Here is a 23,358-nt window from a genome sequence, read left to right as displayed (position 1 = left end):
ATAGCCTTAAAGCCTCAGCAAACATTAACCCCTTCATGACCAGTGGCATTTCAGGCCTTTTCTAAAGCACAGTGAATGTAAATAAGCTGGGCCGTTCTTTAACTCATAGGGGTAAATTTACTGAAGTGAGAGTTTTTAGAAGTGAGTTTTAAAAGTGATGTTGCCCATAGCTACCAATCAGATTCTAGCTATTATCTTCTAGGAGGTGCTAGTTAAATGTTAAGTAGAATCTGATTGGTTGCTATGGGCAACATCACTTCTAAAACTCACTTCTAAAAACTCTCACTTTAGTAAATTTACCCCCTAGTCTCTCCAGGTGACGGTTGGTGATCTACTTTCATTTATATTGTTTACGTACATTTTTCTGCAAGCGCACAACATAATATATCGCTTTATGTGGCCGTCTTGTGCTGGTGAAGAAAACAGGGGGGGGGGAGATATGTATCAGCCGGTTGTACTGTTGGGAATAGCGGCAATGGTGGGACCCCCCGAGCTGTTGTCTGATCACTGACCATCTGCCCATATTATACTTTGCTCCTTTTATGCAGATTTATTGGATGCATGTCTCCAGCTCTCTGCATACTAAATGTGTCTTTTCTGTGCCGTTGGGGAACATTAAAGCACATTGGAAGTTTCTTCAGGGATTTTATGACCCCCCTCCCTCCAGTCAGTGCCTGGGACTTTTAGTTGTGATTGATGTATATGTATTCCATAGGGAGAGACCCATATATCTGCAGAGAATGAGGCACAATTATCAGCCCATCCTCCTCCCGCTCCTCTGTTATACTGATGGTCTAAATGACAACGTTACTCATGCACGTTGGTGGAATAGTGGGGTACTCGGACCCTTTACGCAGTACTTTTGTACTGTCCTGTTTGGTAGATGAAGGGTTAGTGTATAGTACACAGCCCGGACCATTGCCAGGTGCCAGGGTACAAGCTGCATGTTCTGCTAAAGTGCGTTTATCACCGACACACGGAGCTGGCCCAAGATTCAGGAGGATTCACTGGGAGCTAATGGCATCACAGAGGCACTTTGTGCTTATCGGGCATCCCGTGGGGGAGATATCCAGGGGACTGCGAGTCAGAGGTACAATAGCTGGAGAAGGATAGTAACCCTGTAATAAGAGAGCTGGTAATTAAGGTCCCACTCTAGCTCTACACAAATCTGTCACTGTCAGACCATAATGCCTTCAAAGGATGTCTGCATGTATAGGACAGCATAATGTAACACATCATACCTAGCCACAACCACAGACTACACCCCACATGTGCCAAACCGATGCCACCCATTGCACAAATGCCCCCAGTGGCTGCACCACCAGCCCCACATTACCAACCATATACTGAGCCAACACCCCGAAAATGTAATCCATATCTTGTGCCAACAATGTCAAATTATCAGTCATATACTGTGCCAAAAACAACCATTTACCAGCCATATGATGCACAAGCACCCACCAGTTACCAGCTATAAGATGCACCAACACCCACCAGTTACCAGCCATAGGATGCACAAGCACCCACCAGTTACCAGCCATAGGATGCACCAACACCCACCAGTTACCAGCCATAGGATGCACCAACACCCACCAGTTACCAGCCATAGGATGCACCAACACCCACCAGTTACCAGCCATAGGATGCACCAACACCCACCAGTTACCAGCCATAGGATGCACCAACACCCACCAGTTACCAGCCATAGGATGCACCAACACCCACCAGTTACCAGCCATAGGATGCACCAACACCCACCAGTTACCAGCCATAGGATGCACCAACACCCACCAGTTACCAGCCATAGGATGCACCAACACCCACCAGTTACTAGCCATAGGATGCACCAACACCCACCAGTTACCATCCATATGTTGCGCCAACACTGCCAAATTACCAGCCATATAATGCACCAACACCCACCATTTACCAGCCATATGAAGACCAAAACCCACCATTTATTAGCCATATAGTGCACCAATACTACCAAATTACCAGCCATATATTGCACCAACGCTCACAATTTACCAGCCATACACTGCACAGATGTCACCCATTGCCATGTGTATATTGCAGATTTGCACCCTGTTGCACATATATAACTCCAAGAACTGCCTGCCACCTATTTGCACCAATACCCCCATCCCCATTTGGAAGCCAAGATACATTCCTTAACTGGCCACCACCCTTTGCACAATCTAATGCCCCATCTTGGGACTTGTAGTTACACTGCGGCTGCAGATTTTGCTGTGTAGTGCTACATTGTAATAACCATATACCCTGCAGTCACTGCTGTAGTACACAGCACAGGACATGTGCACTGCCCCCAGAATAAGACTCTTCTTGGGTAGACTGGAGGTCAGCGTGGAACCTGAATTTCCGGTTTGGCGTAGCCGCTGTCGCTGTAGATCTCTCCTGCTGGAATATGATACGGGGGACTGATTCGCAGACTATCGCTCTCGTCTCTCCCGAGGTGGCTGCACAAAGTTCTGGAGAGGAGCTCAGATAAAGGAACAAGGCCGGGCTGGCAAAACTTTACATTAGAGACTTTCTTGGAGTGTTTGGTTACAGCCAGATAAGATTCAGCACTTCTCTCCTTTACCTCCTTCAATAAAACATTTCATTCATCATTTTCTCTGACAAAGATGAAACTGGCTCGTCAGACAATACCTTTTTTATTGCAAGATTTCCACTAAAAGCCTAGTTCACAGCCAGGTCAGTTTGATTGATTGTGAGTAATGAAGATGCTGGGTACACACAGGAAGCCAGGCAGGATTTCATCGTTATCCTGTGGAACAAGACATTATTGTGACATATAATGGATCTGGATGCGACGGGTATTCCATTTTCTGCTGCAGTACCAGCCATGGCCTGAGTGTTGGGTGGCGCCACTCCCTGAAGATCACTCCATCCAAAGCTAAACATTGGGGTTTAAATAGGACAACTTTGCACATATGACATCATCAAGCAGGATCCGAGAGGCTGGTCTACTCCACCCTGGAGCCCAGGAGAGCTCCGCAAACTCTGTGAGTCTCCGGAAAGAGGCAGGAATGTTTCAGTGTTACCCCAAACCAATGGGCCAGCACTGTGATCCAATCTCCTTCTATGCCAGGCCTGTCTCAAACATACAGACGTGTTGTCAAGGTCACTCCCCCATTTATCCATTTACATGAATAGAATGTTCATGGAGGAGGGGCACAGACAACAACACATCTAGTGGTAATAGGAGCCTTCATGGATCTGACAGATCATGTTAACTTAACTTGCAATACTTCAGCCAATACTATTCCATATTTGTTTAGTTTTCCTGAATATAAGGGAGACTACCTAAATTATTGATGTTCTCCCTGAAGAGTCTAGCAAGCTCCCTGAGGCCAGACCAAGTGGGCACAACGCAGCGATGATGCCATCACTCTTCGCCTACCATGGAGGAAACACTGGGGAGAAGAATAAGTATGTGTGCTACAAGAAAATGGCCACCGTTCTGCATATCCCAGTTTATTTAACTGCTCTGGGGCTCATGTACAGGTGGATATTATCACACGTAAATCATACACGCTCTCTTCAGTGCCGCATGCATAGGCATTGCTTTCATAATGTCCTTTTGAAATGCTTTTTCAAAAGTTGGGATTATATAGAAAATGGGCCTCAGACTGCACACCCTGAACATATATATATATATATAATTGGATGTGCTACCTGTGGAGACAATTGATATAAGTTGTCAAGTATGTACTATTATTTCAGCTTTGGCTTCAGGTGTCCCTCAACACCATTTGCTGTCCTCCAGATGTAGCTTAAGGCTGCGGAGGACGAGTGCCACTCGTCCTCCGCAGCAACGGGGGTGGGGGCAGGGGATTTAGGATTCCCCCTATCTCCCCCAAACAATATCACTTTAGTGCCCTTCCTTTCCTCCCCCCCTCATATCTGGGAGGGACGGGAACTACATGCCTTTTTTCAAATTATGTGGCCCCCCTTTTAGCATTTGTCTGGCATTTACCAGACAGTATTACCCTGCGATACGGAAAACGCCCATTTTCGTAAATGGGCGAGAGGGTAGTAGGTGACCAAAATTGCAACTTCACAAATGGAGACACCCACATTTAAAAGGGGAGCCCCCCTCTTTCAAATGATGCGACCCCCCCCAAGTACCTATTGCCCATATTAGTTCAGCTTTATATGTTAGAATGAGTAAAAAGACTGGCGATACTTTCTGAAAATAAAAGCCAGATGTAATTTGTGTGGGTGACGGCATGAAAAGTGATCGTATTGTTGGAATGTGATGAGCGCAAACGTGGGAAAATTGCCTCCGCACAGGGGGGTGACAGAACCCACAGCAGCAAAAGGGATAAAGGCACTAACCTTAATATATTAAGGGCCTGATTCAGACCTGCTCGCTAAGCTGCATACGCACGCTATGGGTGATTTTCGCACGTTAGCGCATGCATCAAAGTACGTATGAGCGAAACAGTCACTCCGTCCAGAAATCGTGCGCTCGTAGTACACAGACTGGACGCTACTTTGAGTGATAGCGCCCGTTTGTGGGTGGTAACAGGGGAAGGTGCTTGTGAACGGTGGAGTGGTGCTGCGCACGCTGGCGTGTCTGGGCGTCAAAACGGCGTTTAATGGGCGTCCATAATTAGCATGGAAGCGTCATTGTACACGTCACTTGCTTGTATTTCAGCCTGCAGTGATCGCAGTGTTTGCGGCAGGGTATAGTCAACCTCAAGCGCTGCGATCGCTTCCGATGGTTCTGATTAGTCATACAATTCCCGGATATGACGTGTGTAAAGAGAGAAAAGTGGGCGTCTTTATACTGCCGGGCGTTCGCTCTGCCGACGCTCTCTAAGACATAGAGGGCGTCCTTCCCCCAGACAGTGCGATCGCGGCATTTGCATACCCGGCTCATTTCGGCTGCGAGAGAGCGCAGCTTAGCATCCGGGTCTGAATGAGCTCCTAAGTCCAATATTTCCCAAACAACCCACATGGGGCTCCTGTTTTATACATGTTAAACATGGTCTATATAAAGCAAACTTGGCTTTATTGTGATTTTAAAGAAAATTACACTGTTTCTGTAGAGGTTTTTTATTTTGAATGTTTGCATGAATATTCAGTAAAATAGATCCCTCTATGTAACTGTACACCGGAAACCTAACGTTACTGAATGAAGCGTATCAATTACGGAGCGTGGTGTAGCATGTCAGGGAGACAGGGGCGTCGGCTTATGTATGGTTTTGTTCGTGTTGCGTACCAGGTAGCGTCCCTCACAGGAAAGATGTCTAATATAGGATGGGGTAGTCACTGGGGAGCAGCATTTATTATTAATAAGAACCATGCCGGAAATTGGCTACCCTGGGCCCTCCAGATACAGGCAGGGCATGCTGAGACTTGCAGTTCCGCCACAGCGGAACTACAGCAGAAATCACTGGGATTAATATGAAAATGTGTTATGGGATTTATTGGCTTCCACAGGGTTCTAAATATTGAGGATTCGCTGTAATGGAATAATGCATGTGTGAATTTCCTGCACCACAACACAAAATAGTAGCACTCAATGGGCCTGATTCAGAGCCACTCGTAAGCGGCAGCTCGTTCGCTCCGAGCGATGTTTACCCAACTGCGCATGCGTACGGATCGTTATACGCATGCGCGAACCAATCAGTGCGGCCGAAATTCATGTGCTCGCAAAATAGCGAATGCCTGATAATTTGAGTGACAGAATGAGGCGTATGTGGGTGGTAACAGGGGAAGGTGCTTGAAAACGGGGAGTGGAGATCCGATCGCAGGCGTGCTTAAAGGTCAAAACGGGCGTTTTATGGGTGTGCATATTTAAAACAGCAGCGTCATTGACCACATCACTGGGTTATTTTTATAGCCAGAACTGCTCGCAATAGCAAAAACCAACCACAAGAATAGCGAGCAGTTCATACCCTGGTCGATGTACTCGATTAATCTAATAAATAGCGGACATGACGTAGGATGCGAGCGGCCAGGGGGCGTAGTTTCCCAAAAAACGACCGCAAGTTTTGTGCGCTCGTTCAGACCTAGAGGCGCGAACAGACCGCAAAGAGCGAACGGGTCATTTGAATAGCCACCCCTATTTTCAGGACGAGCGAGCGCTAATTGCGTCCGGCTCTGAATCAGGCCCAATGTCCTTGTGTGCTGGTCATCACCTCAGCTGTTTGCTTCTTAAGTGAAATGAGGTTATTAGGTTTATGTTTGCAGTAGTGCTTTTGGCTCCGGCTTACTAATAACTATAGGCAGCTTTTTGGGACAGGGATCGCCAGGGACAGGGCGTCACTGGCTATTTTTTTTAAAGTAGAAACCCGGTGCGATAAAACCGCTATGCGAATCCTGCCAATATTGGAATTACTGATATAACAGCTATGGGTCTTATTCAGAGATGGACGCTTTTGCGCAAGAGCTGCGTCTGAAGTGAAGATGCCTCCACACAGATGGTGCTTAGGCTAAGGTGTGAGCTCATGAGGACGGGGCTGCGAGACAGCAATGCTGACCACTACGCCAACTGTGCTGGTCAAAAGTACATGGGATGTTCGTGCTTATTAATATGCATCAATGGGGAACAGCACAAAGATCACTCATTTTCTTCAATAATGTAAATAGGGGAATACTGAAGGTCACTGACCAACAGATTAGACCAGGGGTGTCAAACGTGCGGCCCTCCAGCTGCTGTGGAACTACATATCCCAGCATTCCCTGCCACAGTTTTAGCTTGCCCTAATAGCAAAACTGGACCAGTGCAAGCTGGGTTGTGTAGTTCCACTGCAGCTGGAGAGCCACATGGTTGACACCTTGGCCAGCAATTGAGCAGAATACATTCCCTTGTCTGCATATCCGTGCCTTACCTCCTGGCCTGCCCCAATGCGCCCCTCCATGAGCTATGATTGGGGGGTTCAGATCTAACTAAAGGGGTCTCCAAATGTACAAAACCCTCATAAGAGAGATCTGTGTGTCATTTTTAAAACCAGAAATTGCATTTATTAGTGGAAGTGATTTGGAAGCGGCACTTGTGTCAGAGATATAGGCTGCTATACGGATGGGTTATGTAGGGCAATGCTTTGTTACACATAGAAAGAGAACTCTGCTTACAGACTATCCTCCCAGCAGACACAGAGCCAGGTAACTGATATGTTGGGTGGATGTAGATGTACACTCAGTATGTACCAGTTTCTGAGTGCGGGGAGGGGGGGGGGGGACGCTCATGTTGCGCTGCTATTGTAGGCCTGCTGTGGGCATTCGTTGCACAAGTGGTATTCTTACCGGCGGACAAAGGAATTGGCGTGCAAAGACTTCCACAGCTCTGCTAATTAGCAAATGTCTGTTTCCAGCATTATGCAGCTCTGCCAGGAAGTACACAGTGATCTCCCCCGCTAACGAGCGTTATTTACCCGCTGTCTGTTTTGTAGCAAGTATCAGACGCAGTGCCATCTATTGTAGGGAAATACGGTGGCATGTAAACCGAATTTTATGCCCGTCTATCCATATGTATATTTATGTGTGCATATACAGTGTGTGTGTGTGTGTATGTATGTATGTATGTATGTATGTATGTATGTGTGTATGTATATGTGTGTATGTATATATATATATATATATATATATATATATATATATATATATGATAACTTGGGGTTGTTAGCTTGGTAGATTGGTGTTAGTGGCTCAGTGTTTAGATGCAGAATTAGAGTCCACACATGGCATTCCAGTAAAACAAATGAAAATGGTGCTTTTACTTCAGTATGGAAATCAGGAAACCGAAATAAAATAATAAACAACCTAGCCCTTTCTTAGGGCACTATCTCACTTCTTGAAACACACACACACACACATACATATATGTATATATATATATATATATATATATATATATATAAATAAATATACATATACACAATCGTTAGATCATGCAACAAAGCTTCCTTTACGGAACCACAAGTCCCCCTCAATCTCACGGTTACATAATATATAGGGGGAGATGTATCAATGCTTGGCGAGAAATAAAGTATCAACTAATCCGCTCCTAACCGTCATTTTTCAAACACAGCCTGTAACATGGCCATTAGGAGCTGATTGGTTGGTACTTTATTTCTCTCCAGGGATTAGTACATCTCCCCCATAGACATTATGCCTTGGTAAATCGTGCAGCAAAGCTTAAATATTGGGTTTGCGTTCCCTTAAGGAGCCACAAGTCCCCCACGATCTCCCTGTTACTTGCATAGTCGGCAGTATAACAAAGCTTATGTTTTTTTATTTTCCAGGTCCCTTTAGTGTAAAACAAGCCACATGTTACATGAGACCCAAGATTCTACCGCTCTCTGGGGTATAATACTCAGGCACCACTACACATTTGTTCTGCTGCAGCCCCCACCAGCTGTACACACTAATAACATCGGCAGCTGCTGCTATTGGTGTCAGTGACCGCCGGGGACATTGTGCAGCAAAGCATAGGAACGAGAGCACAGATCAGGGGAAATGTATTTTATTATACAGCGCGGCCGCGGTTTGTGGGGTCGCCTCAGAGAAAAAAAACATTGTTTGTCATTTAATATTGGACATCACATTTAAAGTTTCCGTACAGATGGCGCCTTTGCTTTAACCCTTTCACTGCTGAGGCTTTTCTCACCCCTGCGCTGAGCCTATTCTAGCGCTTTACAGGCGGTCACCTTATCGGCGACGGCATCCGTCATTTGTTTATGCAGCATCCGCGCACATTAGACTTTTTTTTTTTTACTTGTATGTTTTTTTACAGACTTTGTATTTTCAGAAAATAGTTGATTTGCTTATTATTCCTGACATGTCAGCTAATTGAACCCAAAATGGCCAAAAAAGTGTTTTGTGTGTTTGCTTTTTAAATTGCAAGAAATAATTATTTTTCCCCTTTTTTTATAACAACCATCGATAAATACTTTTGTGGTTCTTGATTCTGACATTTGTCATTTTGGTTGAGTGTCTGGATCATTTCTAGACTCACTGAGCTCTATTGGTACTGATTGGACATAACTGTGCATACAGGGGTCTATGTACTAAAGCCTTGGTACATAGGGCCTGATTCAGACCCGCTCACAAGCGGGTCGATGGTGCCCAATTGCGCATGCGCACGACGGAGGCGGCTCTGTCGTGCTCATGCGCGAGACACGAATAACGACGGCCAAGCCGTCGTTAAGGGTCTTGCACCAAAAGGGGGTGTGCTGTCGATGGTGATTGACAGCACGCCCCCTTTGGTGGGCGTGCCGGGGGCGTGGCTGCCCAGACGGAGGCGTTCCCATGTCAGTGGGAGTTCTTTTGGCTCTGATAGAGCCAAAAGCACTCCTGGGCTTGCGGCAGCGAGACCCTACCGCAGGGTCTCGTCGCAAGCCCGATGGTCTTGACCATCGCGACCATCATTTTGGCCGCTCCAAAAAGGAGCAGCGACGGCCCTGATTCAGAGCGAGCGCTCTGTCAGAGCGTCCGGCTCTGAATCAGGGCCATAGACCCCACAGGCAGGCAGCGGTCATCTCCCAACTGCGTTTTCCATGACCAGTGATGATGCTGGGTCGTTTCTGGCGTGACTGTTGTGTTAGGACCCTGCACGCTGTGATGTGTGGCCAATTGTCTGATGTCAGCTGTGATACTGATGCGTGTGACATGCTTTACACGCCATGGTGGGTCACCATAAGTCTGAGGGCCAGGTGTAGGCAGCTATGATGGGCGCGCACTGCAGGTATGACCTAGGCAGAGGATAAAATGAGCGTTGTCTTAGTGCTGCATACTGCTGAGATTTGGATACTTGGATGAGGAGGTCTTCTAGAATAATAATAATACACTTGGGAAGATTTGGGGATCTGAGTACAGAGTGGTCCACAGCGTAGAGTTCTAGGTAGGGTGATTATATATGAATAAGTAAAGCAGGGCCGCTGTGGACTGAGGACCTCCCAGGGCTCCTCTAAGTCACAATCCCGCCTCTTGTAACATGACAAAAAACACATAACTAGCCCTGAGTATTATACACACCTAGGGGTAAATTTACTAAAATGGGAGTTCTATTTAAGAAGCGATGTTGCCCATAGCAACCAATCAGATTCTACTTCTCATTTATCTGGCACCTTCTAGAAGATCATACCTGGAATCTGATTGGTTGCTGTGGGAAATATCACTTTTTAATAGAGCTCCCATCTTAGTAAATTTACCCCCTAGTATGCAATCCGTAGTCTGGCATCTATTCTGTGCATTCATTGTTATGTTGGGTTCATTTTGAATTCTGTAACCTTTCCTGTGTACAGTGTACTTAGACGGTGCTGCTCGGGGAACCAGACTCGCTCTAGAGCAGAGGTTCTCAAACTCGGTCCTCAGGACCCCACACAGTTCACTTTTTGCAGGTCACCCAGCAGGTGCACAGGTGTATTCATTACTCATTGACACATTTTAAAAGATCTACAGGTGCAGCTAATTATATCACTAGTGATTATGTGAGGAGACCTGCAAAACATGCACTGTTTGGGGTCCTGAGGACCGAGTTTGAGAACCTGTGCTCTAGATGACTTCAGTGTAATCCTGCTCCACGACTTCTCCTGTTGTCTGAACTCTTCACAAATGTAAATATAGATATTGCTACTTTAAAGCCATTCTATTTGGTCTTCTTCCAGAAAGTAAAACAGAAATTCTCCCCGCCAGACCTTTTAGTTAATGCTTTTTAAATTCCTCTCATTTATTTATTTTATTTTTCTTGCGGCAAAATTATTGTCCAACAATAAAGGTGCGTACATACATAGCAATTTCTTTGGGACAATTGAACTATAACGATATCGTTATCGTTCAGTCGCCCCCAAAAAAAATCTTTCCGTTGCTACCCCAAAACAATGAACGATAACTACCAATACGCGATCCTGTTTGTTGTTGATAGTTATTGTTCATCGCCCGAACCTCCCGTCCAACCTGATGATAATGTCAGGTTGAACATGTTCGGGGATGAGGGGAGGGAGCCCGGCACTGAGCGATATCGTTCTTGATTTCGTTCAGTGTTTCTGCTCAGTGTCATTAAGGACCCAGAGCACACCCCTACCGGGGGCACACGGGACGAATTCGTGCAAGGAGCGAGTTGTCCCGTGTGTATGCACCTTTTAAGACTGACACTGACGTATGAAATGTCCCATCGAGCTGCCATCGTGCCTACGCGTGCTGCCTGAGAGGTGCGCTTTGCGCCTTGTTTGGAGAGTGCGTCATAGGTTTCTCGCCGTCAGCTAATTCCCTGATGGGCTCAGCGCAGCACTCTCTCCATTGCCGCATGTAGCGTCGCGGCACACAAAGGCTAGTTAGTCGTTCATAGGTTGGACTAGTGTCTTATTTTATTTTGTTTGTGTGGTTTGCAGGTGACGCAGACGAGCCGCCCCGACCTCATTCTCTTCCTGATGAAGTACCTGATGGCGCTGATAGTGGGCATCCCGTCCGTGTTCTGGGTGGGCAGTAAGAAGACCTGCTTCGAGTGGGCCAGCTTCTTCCATGGCCGGAGGAAAAAAGAGTGAGTACCGAGGCTGCTTGGTTACAGCCTGTTAAAGGGACATTTTCGCCTCTAAGGTACCCTGATAATTTGTCATCTGTCTCACTGCGATTTGCGCTGTCCGATACCATATAATCGGAGCAATTCGATATTGCTCTTGTGCAGGGATAGCTGCTGAGAAAATGCAACTATCCCCGCGATCTTTACCACTGACAACTGCTAGCAGCGGAACATTACACGGCAGCGTTAGTGCGCATTTGTGAATTGAGTTCCCATAGGAAGGACCAGGGCTCCGGGAACCAGACTCATTTGTTACTGTTACTATTGTTCTACCGCGTCCTTTCACTTTTCAATATGCTGAAAACAATAATTACATTATTATCATTATCAAACAGGAACTGACAGATTGGCGCCATACAGGGCTTAAATGCGCACTGTTCTAGCCCCGCCCCCTTAGTGCAAGAAGTCATTACGATGCGCTGAGGAGCCGGTGGCACAGGGTAGTGCAACGCTGACTTGGAGAGTACAGAGGACCTGATTCAGACCCGCCCCCTTAGCGCATGACGTCATTACGATGCGCTGAGGGGCCGGTGGCACAGGGCAGTGCAACGCTGACTTGGAGAGTACAGAGGACCTGATTCAGACCCGCTCGCGAGCGCATAGCGCTCGCAAACAGGGTCGATGGCCGAGCAGTGCACACGCGCGAGCGAGTGAAATCACTCGCTCCAGGGCTCGCTACAAGATGGGGCGGCTGTTGATCGACAGCTCGCCCCGTTTTGTAGGCGGGTCGGGGGGGGGTGGCTGCACAAACGGAGGCGTTCCCGAAGGAACGCCTGCCGTTTGTGGGTGGCCCTACTGACATCACACGTGATGTCAGTAGTGAACTTCCTGCTCTATTAGAGCAGGAAGCTTATTGGGGCTTGCGGTGGACGAGATCTACCACAATGGTCTCGTCACAAGCCCAATGGTTGTGATAATCGTGACCATCGCCAGGCCGCCCGCTAAAGCTGTGGAGGCCCCGGGGTAAAGCCTGGAGGCCGGGGTAAAAAAAAACTGGCCTGTCCTGATTCAGAGCGAGCGCTCGCAAATAGCGAGCGCCTCTGAATCAGGGCCAGAGGATGCTCCTGACCAGCTGCACTGCCTGAAGCTTCTAAAGAAAGCTCCGTTAGCACTACAGCAGCGATCCTGGCTGCATGGTGCCATTCTAGGCGCCCTGCTATCAGAGGAAAGGGGCATGGAGTGGTGCTGGGTGGCGAGGTAAATGGCTGGGGAGGCACTGGCTAGTGTCAGAGCCAGATTTACAGATATATATATGAACCCCAGGGTTCATGTAGGCATTATACAAAGGTGCAGCAGTATATAGTGCTGGAAATTTGGTGTGTTTTGATCAGGGATGTGCAGGAAAGGTAGACGGGTGAGGCAGTGCCTCACCTGCCATACACTTTTTTCACCAGAGTTTTCACTGTAAAAATGATTAAAATAATACAAAAAAGATATTTATAATATTTTCTTTACAGTCTTCTTATAATTTTTATAGTCAAATCTCTGGAGTATACCGAAGTATGACCGGCTCTGCCTCACCTGACTGCACAGCACACCCCTAGGTACAGGTTACAATTAGTAGATTTACACCAGATGTTAGGCAATAGGTCGACAGGGACAAAAAGGTAGACGTCGTCAAAAGGACACCAAGATGGTTGACACGTTTTTTTTTTATATATATATATATATATATATATATATATATATATATATATATATATATAATAATTTTTTTAGGGTTTTGGTTAGGCACTTACCGGAGGGTTAGGATTAGGCTCCAGAAGGGATGGTTAGGGTTAGGCACAAGGAGGGACAGTTAGGGTTAAGCACTTAACGGAGGATTAGAGTTAGGCACAGGACGGATGGTTAGGGTTAGGCACAGGACGGATGGTTAGGGTTAGGCACAGGACGGATGGTTAGGGTTAGGCACAGGACGGATGGTTAGGTTTAGGCACAGGACGGATGGTTAGGGTTAGGCACAGGACGGATGGTTAGGGTTAGGCACAGGACGGATGGTTAGGGTTAGGCACAGGACGGATGGTTAGGGTTAGGCACAGGACGGATGGTTAGGGTTAGGCACAGGACGGATGGTTAGGGTTAGGCACAGGACGGATGGTTAGGTTTAGGCACAGGACGGATGGTTAGGTTTAGGCACAGGACGGATGGTTAGGCACAGGGCGGATGGTTAGGGTTAGGCACAGGGCGGATGGTTAGGGTTAGGCACAGGGCGGATGGTTAGGGTTAGGCACAGGACGGATGGTTAGGGTTAGGCACAGGACGGATGGTTAGGGTTAGGCACAGGACGGATGGTTAGGGTTAGGCACCAAGGGGAGAGTTACTGTGAAGATTAGGTAATAAAAAAAGTCGACCATTTTTGTGTGGACCTTTTAGACATGTCGACATTCATCCGTGACGACATATTGTCCCTATCGAACTATTGCCTGTCTAACATCTGTTGTCTATCTGGTATGCAGTCAGGAAGCAAACGGTCGAAATGCCGACCGCCGGCTTCGACTGTGCAATCCCGACAGGGGACTAATGATAAGTGTTGAAATCCCGACGCCTATCATTATCCCTACGCTTGGGAGCCCGACGCCTGGCATACTGAACGAAGGTAAGCCGGGCAGAGGGCGTGGACAGCCGCTGGGGAAGGGTTAGATTAGGGGCTCCCGGGGGGGGGGACTTAGGGTTAGGCAACCAGGCCAGAGGCGGCGTTTCCGTGCAGGGACTACAGCCGGGGGGGGCCTGCGAGCAGCTGTCTGCCCTCTGCGTTCTGTGTTGTGTCTGGGGAGGTTCCTGAAAACGTAACAACATGTCACTTTCTCATCTATGTTTTCTCAGCAGAGGTGTCAACGAAAGTCGGCAGGTCCTGCAGGAGCCGGACTTCGCCCAGTCCCTGCTCCGGGACCCCAATACCCCCATCGTCCGGAAATCTCGTGGGACCTCCACTCAGGGAACATCCACTCATGCCTCATCCACACAGCTGGCTGTGATAGATGACCAGCGGAGCAAAGCGGGCAGCGTGCACAGCAAGATGAGCAGCTACCACGGCAGCCTCCATCGCTCCAGGGACGGAAGGTGAGGGAGATCCCTACTTCTCCGGCCTTAGTGTCGCCATTTACGCAGGGCGCACCCTTATGCATTATGTGCTCCTTAAAGCTTGGCCAGTTATCATCCATAATGCCCTTCTCAGTGAATCCCTTCCACATATTCACACATATAATCCTTTTTTTATTTATTGCTATGGTGAAGGGTAACGTGCGGCCCTTTTGAGAGCTGGAAGGCCGCCCAACACGCCCCCTTAAGTGTATCAGGTTGCCTATCGCCGGCCTTAAGCCATGCAGCTGTATGTAAATGTTCGTGCACCATGGCAACCAGATAATTCCGTGGGTGCACAGATACACAGGGTTTCGCTGCCAGTGACATCACCGGGATTATCTGATGGAAGGCAGACCCGTGCAGTTGCATGCCAGGCCTGAATTGGGTTTCCTATCCAAGGCATTAGTAGTACATCCACGATGACACAGATCTAATTGTGACTGCTGTCTGAGGGCCTGATTCAGAGCCGCTCGCTCGCGCTGGGCGTTTGCAAGCGAACCGATGTTCTGTGCATGCGCACGCTTCATTCTGCGCTTGCGCGAACTACACACTGCGATCGCAACCCACTCGCTCGCCCAGCAAAGACAGCCCAGGGTAATGAGTGACAGGAGAGGCCGTTTGTGGGTGGTAACAGGAGCAGGACACTAATAACGGGGGGTTGGAGATGCGAACGCAGGCGTGCCTGGGCGTTTCAACGCCGTTTTAGAGGCGTGCATAATTAACAGGCAGCGTCATAGTACACGTCACTTGCCTTTTTTTTTTTTACACTGATTTCCTCGCAATGCTTGCGGTAGGGTAAGCACTGCGTTCACATCCGATGGTGCTCGATGTACCAATGTTTTAATACACTTCCTGGAGATGACGTGGTGCTGGTGGGCGGATCTGCCTGTGCGAATGGGCGTACGCATACACAAAGTGGCTGCTCGCTAAGACATGGTGGGCGTGCTTATGACTTGGCGAGAGATCGCTTCCCGTGGCGTCACTTTGACAAATTTGCATACGCATCCAGCGAGCGTACGCAGATAGCGAACGGTTCTGAATCAGGCCCTAAGTTACAATCAGACGATTGTAACAGAAATTGGTGGATAATTTGTGAAATATCTTATTTCTGTACCTACAAATGCTTCAGACCAGTAATAAAATACATACATGTAGTACGCCATATAATACTTTTTGGGTCTTTTGGGAATGCACCAAATTTTGCCCCTTCTGTTGTTATAGGATATATACACTGAAATGCCAAAAGACATGAGATAGTATGTAAAGGTCATGGTAGGTGGCGTCGCCATACTGTGACGTCTTGGAAATGCCCAGACATGCATGAATTGTAACCTGATATCTCGGGAGTCAGTTTGCACACCGGCTGTACGTGGCTCGGTGATGTGAATTATCGGAGTTGGAACAGGGCATGATAGTGGGTGCCTGTCGGATGGGACATTCCATTTTTTAAATTGTGCGGACATTCAACATTCCTCGGTCTACCTTGTCACGTGTGTTTCGGGAATATCTCATTTTATTTATTACCAGTTATTTATATAGCGCACACATATTCCGCAGCGCTTTTTACAGAGAATATTCAGCCATTCACATCAGTCCCTGCCCCATTGGAGCTTACAATCTATATTCCCTACCACATGCACACGCACATACACACTAGGGGTAATTTTGTTAGGAGCCAATTAACCTACCAGTATATTTTTGGAGTGTGGGAGGAAACCGGAGTACCCGGAGGAAACCCACGCAAGCACAGGGAGAATATACAAACTCCACACAGTTAGGGCCGTAGTGGGTATCAAACCAACGACCTCCGTGCTGGGAGGCAGTAATGCTAACCATTACACCGTCTGTGCTGCCCAAAGCGACACTGGCTCAAATCACATTCAATGCAGGAGGTAACAGATGCATATCCAGCAGGTCTGTAGCTTCCATGCGATACGGGAGCAGAGTGCCTCTGTTAACACTACGAACCCAATTGAGCATTTATGGGACGTTGCGGAGAGGCCCATTTGCACCCACAATCCTGCACCCACAAATATCAGTGAGCTGGGAAGCTATCCAGACAGCACGGGTCAACATCTCTCCAGGGGTCTTCCGTCCGATATGCAGTCGGGAAGCCGGCGGACGTAAGCCCAACAGCCGGCTTCCCGACTGCTTTATCCCGGCGAGGGTTAAATGACAGGTGTCTAAATCTAGACGCCTGTCATTTTACCGACGCCGGGAGACCGGCGCCACGGCATCCCAATCGAAGTGATGCCGAGCGCCGCTGCAGACAGCCGCGTGGGGAGGGGAGGGTTAGGTTTAGGGCTCCCAGGGGGGACTTAGAGTTAGGCACCCCCCTGGGAGGTTAGGGTTAGGCTAGGGGAAGGGAGGGGAAGGGTTAGGTACCCCCGGGGGGGACTTAGGGTTAGGCCCCCCCCCCCCCCCCGGGGGACTTAGGTTTAGGCGGCGGGGAAGGGGGGGTTAGGTTTAGGCACTGGGGGGAAGTTTAGGGTGAGGCACCCCTAAGGAGGGTTAAGGTTAGGCAGGTTAGGTTAGTTGATACTTACCTGGGGACGATCGGGATTTTCAGCCATGTCGGCCAGCCGCTGTCGGGATTTGACCTGCCGGACTTGCGTCCAGCAGTAATTCATACCGATTCCTTCCGTCCACTAGTGGGGTCGATGCCACGTCGAGTTGCTGCACTTCGCCGAGCTAGCTGGGGTCCTACACGATACTAGGCACCTATCCCATGACTTTTGGTACTTCAGTGTATAAATAAAATAGTGTGACTACAAGAACTAATCGAGCATCTAAAATTTACTTGGATAGACGTAAGAGAAGGAAAAACTGTGTCAAACGTAGGCATTCTAGAGGGTGGTTCCGAATGCTTCAATTTCAGGAAAAAAAATATTGCATTAATAATAGACATTTATTTTTTTTTTTTATGTAAATATAATAATATAATGTTACATTTTGAAAAGTGAGGACTAAAGTAAACTGTATAATAATGTAAAACTCCACAATAATATTAACATTCTTTACTCACACCCAAATAAAATAAGTAATATATTAAAATGAATGTTCTAGTTACTCGCCATCAGAACAATAATGATGGCCATTTTACTTTTAAAGTTTATTAAAACATAGGCAGGTGGTGTGCATTGGGGGGAAAAAGATATCTCCCCCTTAATCTTACCTCCGATATCTTCCAAAACGTTTTCCAGATATATTTCTGAATAGTTTTTATTGAAGGCAATTTGCATATCCAGGTCAGCGCTTTTTTAAACCGCTCGGTTCTTCAACGCACCTTTTGTGAACAGCAATTTGTGTTCTGGCGGCAAAGAGTCCTCAGGATTTATTGTTGTGTGAAGAGGGAACATTTACTCAGCTGCATGAAGATAAGTTTCTAACTAAACGGCAGGTTGAAATAAATTAGTGCGGCTGTTTTCAAAGTCGTCTTTTATTTTTTTCTCTCTCTCTCTCTTTTAAAGTCCTCCAAACGTATTTTGTGATCACATCAAAGGTCTTTGGATTCCATTCCAGGACGCTTTAACCTGCGGTGTGCGAGAAGCAGTGAGCGATTCTTATCAAAGGCAGTGTAAGGTCTTTTGATCTTACTGCATACTGAGCAAGAGCAGAGGCCCTCTACCTGTTGTCGTACTACAAGTCCCAGCATGCTGGGCTCTGTAGTGTCACTGCGGTTGGAGAACCGCAGGTTACTTTCGAGGCAAGACTCCCTCCAATCACACTGTCAAAGTGTCCTGTGGTGATTAGTGAAACCACATTTGGTCATGGGCTTGTTTTAAATTAATCTGCTACATGAAGCCGGAAGCCCAAAATCTCTACACTGCACATGGTCCACGTGTTCATATAAAGTGACTAACGAGTTCTTCTTCTCTCAGGTACACACCATGCAGCTACCGAGGAATAGAGGAGCGGGTCCCCCACGGCAGCTTGTCTCGGCTCACGGACCATTCTCTCCACAGCAGCACACACAGGCTCAATGAGCAGTCTAGGCAGGGCAGCATCAGAGACTTGAACAATCCCCTGTCCCACATCACCCATGGTACCAGCATGAACCGGGTCATCGAAGAGGACGGAGCAAGCGCCTGAAGGGCTCCTACTGTTGGGAAAACGGGCATCTAGGAAGCATCGGAAAAGTAACTTGTGCGATACATGTCCTGGACACACATCCTGGCCCTTATGTATGGTCAACACTCGAAACGCGTTTGCACACGCATTTGTAGAAAGCTGCGTCTTCAGCTGTCTTCATTAGTGGGCAGCGGAGTCACCTTAGCTTCTCCGACCTGAAGATCGGGTGGAACACATCTTGCTAGGGATCAGAAACATTTCGGTGATTGTTGATCTGCCATTCCATCCACGCTGAGAGGGCACCCGTCCCCGCGTTGTCTTCTGTAACGTCCACACGTGGTTCTACACCTGTGAAGAAGATTGATCTGATTATCTGAATACCGTTGGTGCTTTCCAGTCCTTCCCGGAATTTAGTGAATAGACGTGACACTTTGTGTATATAGATCGGTCGCACTTCGCCTCCTGCCATGAGATCTCCTCTGCCCATCCCGTGCGGTGTCGGTGGGCCAAGGAGAGATCTGCTTCTGTCTTTCTGAGGAACACTGGCAGCACCTGTATCCGTACCGTGCTTCTCTTTGAAAACTCAGACTAATTATTTATTTGTTAATTATGATTAGTGGTCTCCCATCTAGACACACTTTCATTGAGCCTTTTTTTATTTTATCTTTTACACGTTGTCGTCCCTTCCCCATTTTTGCTGGCATTGATTTTATTTTCTAAATCATTAAATACCAGGTTTGAGAAAATGTTGGCACTCCGGCGCGTATACAACGCCGCATAGCAGCCGGCTGTAGGTCATGTGACAAACGGTCCAGAAAATGTTCCAAGTGCCGTATTGGGTCGTTCAAAGACGTAAGATAACCGCTTAAACCGTGCTGGGTTTTGTACACACTGATATCAGAAATGGCAAGGCCCTGAAAAGGAATCTGTATGGCAGGCGGCCATTTACACCTACCGGAATTTCTATACAGCATTGGATTTTATAAAGATACTGGGAGACATTAATGAAAGTTGGTGCAAAGGGTGGTGTTTCCCATGGCGATCACATTTTATATAGCGCATTTAAGACACAAAAAGGTAAATACCTGATTCATTGCTAAGGGCAACGCCACTATTCAGAAAAGGATCCACCATCTTGTCACCAAGGCTCAACATGGAACCGCCATCATGTATCTAACTATGTAACCCGACCAGATGTCCGTACAGTAGGAATTTATCTTGTAGATACATTTAAAGAAGAAATGGGTATAAAACAAAAAATATAAAGGGAATTGCTCATAAACCATTTGTTTTTACTACTGATAAATGTCGGGATATTGCAGTATTCCCTGCCATAGGAACAAATGTTTTATTGCGTAGAAGCATCTCAGAAGTCGGTTCTCTGGTTGGCAAGTTTACTATTTCAGGGGGCTATGAAGCCACTTAAGAAAATAATTTGATGTTTTAAGTGCATACTTCGTCTCCACACAGCGGAGGCAGCCATTTTGTCAGCTTAGCCAATATTCATGGCTCCCTCACCTATGGAGTCACTCGTAGCCTGTTACATCATTGAGGCTGCAATCTCATGTATATTTCTTCAGGAACTTTGTGCCTCAGTGATCTCACCAGCGTTGTCATGGATACTGGTTCACTCCACAAAATGGCTGCTTCCTCTGTACATAGGAGACCTGAGCACTTTGTTTTCTAATTTCTGTTTCATACCGATGTGGGCAGATCTCTGTAGTCTACAGCTGGCGACCACGGAAGATGTGGCGTTGGGTCATCGCTGGCTATATCTAGGCCCATGATTCGATTATCATGTAGGATATGTTTATTTTCATTTGCACTCGTTTCTGTAGAGTTCTACTGTACCGACCTGTTTACAGTACATCGACTTCTATTTTGTAACATAAATGCTGTGTGTTAGCACTTTAACAGTAAGTGTACATTGTGGAATCATTTTTGTCTGTAGCTGTACATTTCAGTTTAGAGAGAGGTTGACATTTTTGTAATAAAATATCTGTGAAATATAAAACCGTGTCTGTGTTTCATGCCTGGTATATTCTCTTAGTAATTAGTGTTTCATATTGTTAGACTAGTCTTATGGACTTGGCACACGCCGGGTCACCCCAGCCCCACCAGCGGACAGCTGTAATACTGTGTCGGCGCTGCAGAGCTTTCCTCTTCTAGGGGTCTATTTACTAAGCAGTGTTAGGAGACAGAGGGGTCTATTTACTAAGCAGTGTTAGGAGACAGAGTGAAAAGTGATAAGGTTCCAGCCAATCAGCTCCCAACTGTCATTTTTCACACAGCCTGTGAGATGAGTTGGGAGCTGATTGGCTGGTACCTTATCACTTTTCACTCTGTCTCCTAACACTGCTTAGTAAATAGACCCCAGAGTGAAAAGTGATAAGAAAGTGATAAGGTGCCAGCCAGTCAGCTCCCAACTGTCATCTCACAGGCTGTGTTTGAAAATGACAGTTGGGAGCTGATTGGCTGGTTCCTTATCACTTTTCACTCTGTCTCCTAACACTGCTTAGTAAATAGACCCCCTAGTCTGTCCTGTCGCTGGCAGTCGGTGCCGCTGTGGGGGAAAGCGCACTTCAGACGCTCGCCCTCAGTATTCCTCCTAAAGCTAAACTTGTATAGTATTGGGTGGAATGCAATGAGATCGTTTAGATGATGAAATTGTTTCCCCGATGTTGTCATTGAGCATTTTCATGTATTTTTATGTATTCCTGATCACATCCCGTATTTGCTGGTGACTCCGCCCCAGGCAGCGGAGAGAAGATGTCCACCGCCTTTTATTTACTCTCCTCCATGATAAGATTAAGGTGCAGTATATACCCGGCAACCAAGTGTCACCAAAAGCCACGCGGGAAAACGCAGCCCTGAGTAATGCGGTTCCCAACCAAACCAGACGCCCGACCTACTCTCCAGGTGACACCTGGGCTGTAGTAACCCATACGGTGGGAAGAGGGGGCCTTCAGCATTCACAATCAGATTCTGCTTCTTTTTTATCTACTACCTTCTAGAACAGTGGTCGGGGGAACGGGTAAAAATGAAATTCCTGGGGGTAATGGACGCACAGCCGGGCATGCATATCAATCATTCTATAATATAGAATGATTCATATGCATGCCCGGCTGTGCCGCAGGGAGGCTGTAAGCCGGACGCCCGCTGTGATGTTATTACCAGCGGGCGCCCGGCTCCTTCCCTGCAGCGCCGCGTTAGCCGGAGGCTGGAGTTCTCTTCTGAGCTCCAGCTTCCACCTCTCTCCATGCGCACAATGGGAGTGACGTCATGACGTCTCTCCCATAGTTACGAGGAGCAGCCGGGCGGACAGGACGGCGGCGGATGCAGGAGCGGGGATTAAGGTAAGTGTTTTTTGGAGGGTTTTTTTGTACAAGCGGCACTACAGGGGCATTATATGGGGGCACTACTACAGGGGCATTATATGGGGGCACTACTACAGGGGCACTATATGGGGGCACTACTACAGGGGTATAACTATGGGGGCACTACTACAGGGGCATTATATGGGGGCACTCAGTAGCATCTCGGAGCGCTACTGTTTCCGAGGGCGCAGGAAATGCCCTCCCTCCCCGCGCTATTGCACATAAGTAAGCTCAGGGGGAGGGAGCGGAGGAGGGAAGGGGGCGGCAACACAGGACGGCGCTGGGTGCAGCACAGCCTAGCACCGACCCTGGGGGCACTACTATATGATTTCCTTCCTTTCAAATCAAGGGTGTAACGTCGGCGTATCTATATATATTTTGGGGTAAAAGGTAAAAAAGTTCCCTGACCCCTGTTCTAGAAGATAATACCTGGAATCTGATTGGTTGCTATGGGCAACATCACTTCTTAATAGAACTCCCATCTTAGTAAATTTACCCCCTAGAGTTAAGCTGGGTACACACTATACAATATATTCTACAACATGCGGAACGGAACTATATATCGTACACCTCGTATGGTGTGTACGTCGGATCCGTCTTTAACGACGGTCGTTCATCGCATCGTCCCATGTGCTCTTCTGCGCAGCAGTTGTGACAGTGCAATGAACTACACGGTGCCGTTATGACACATCGCGCCGTCATACACCAGGTCTCGTAGTGTGTACTGTGCGCTATGTAACCTTACATCACATTACACCGTCGCATTGAACCAATCTCTGATGCTGAGATTGGTTCTGGTTCTGTTCTATACAGCAGTTAAATTCTCCACTCTTCAGAGGCTGGCAGGGCATGCTGAGACTTGTAGTTCCACACCAGCTGGATGCCTAAAGCCTGCTGTAGTGCATGAACAATTCATTAACCTGGGTATAACAGTCCCATTGTCTCACACAGTATGTTAGTATATCTGTACTCATGAGTAGTTAATACTTACTTAAGAGCTCATTTGCATTAAGACATAAATGAACCTCTTTAAGCTTCACCGATTTTTCTTTATATTCGCTAATCTCGTCTGAAGACCCCGAGGATCACAGGGTAAGCTGATAATACGTATTCCTGGCTGTCACATGCAAATCCCTGACATTGGAGCCATTCAGCAAATGTGAGGCCCAGCGTTTGCTAAGTGCTGCTAGTGAGGACACCTCACATTACTGCATGCGTGACTATAATATATATAATATTATAATATAATATAATATTGAATGTAAAAAAAAATGC

The 23,358-nt window shown here is 47.3% G+C and overlaps 1 protein-coding gene across 3 annotated transcripts in view; it reads left to right on the top strand.

Annotated features, from left to right (window-relative positions):
- Positions 1–20,705, top strand: part of FZD3 (frizzled class receptor 3) — a 75,236-nt gene extending 54,531 nt beyond the window's left edge. For 2 of the 3 annotated variants that reach the window (XM_088447555.1, XM_088447557.1), the window contains 3 exons: positions 11,367–11,515; positions 14,378–14,614; positions 18,517–20,705. In XM_088447555.1, the coding sequence (XP_088303681.1) occupies positions 11,367–11,515; positions 14,378–14,614; positions 18,517–18,727 (597 nt within the window). In that variant the 3' untranslated portion in view covers positions 18,728–20,705. The remainder of the gene's footprint in view (positions 1–11,366; positions 11,516–14,377; positions 14,615–18,516) is intronic. The other variant, XM_088447556.1, reaches the window with a different exon arrangement.
- The last annotated feature ends 2,653 nt before the right edge of the window (positions 20,706–23,358 follow it).

This window comes from Taudactylus pleione, unplaced genomic scaffold (genome assembly GCF_031769625.1).
Source record: "Taudactylus pleione unplaced genomic scaffold, aTauple2 ptg000434l, whole genome shotgun sequence".
Lineage (NCBI taxonomy): Eukaryota > Metazoa > Chordata > Amphibia > Anura > Myobatrachidae > Taudactylus > Taudactylus pleione.
This window is presented reverse-complemented; position numbering and strand designations above follow the sequence as displayed.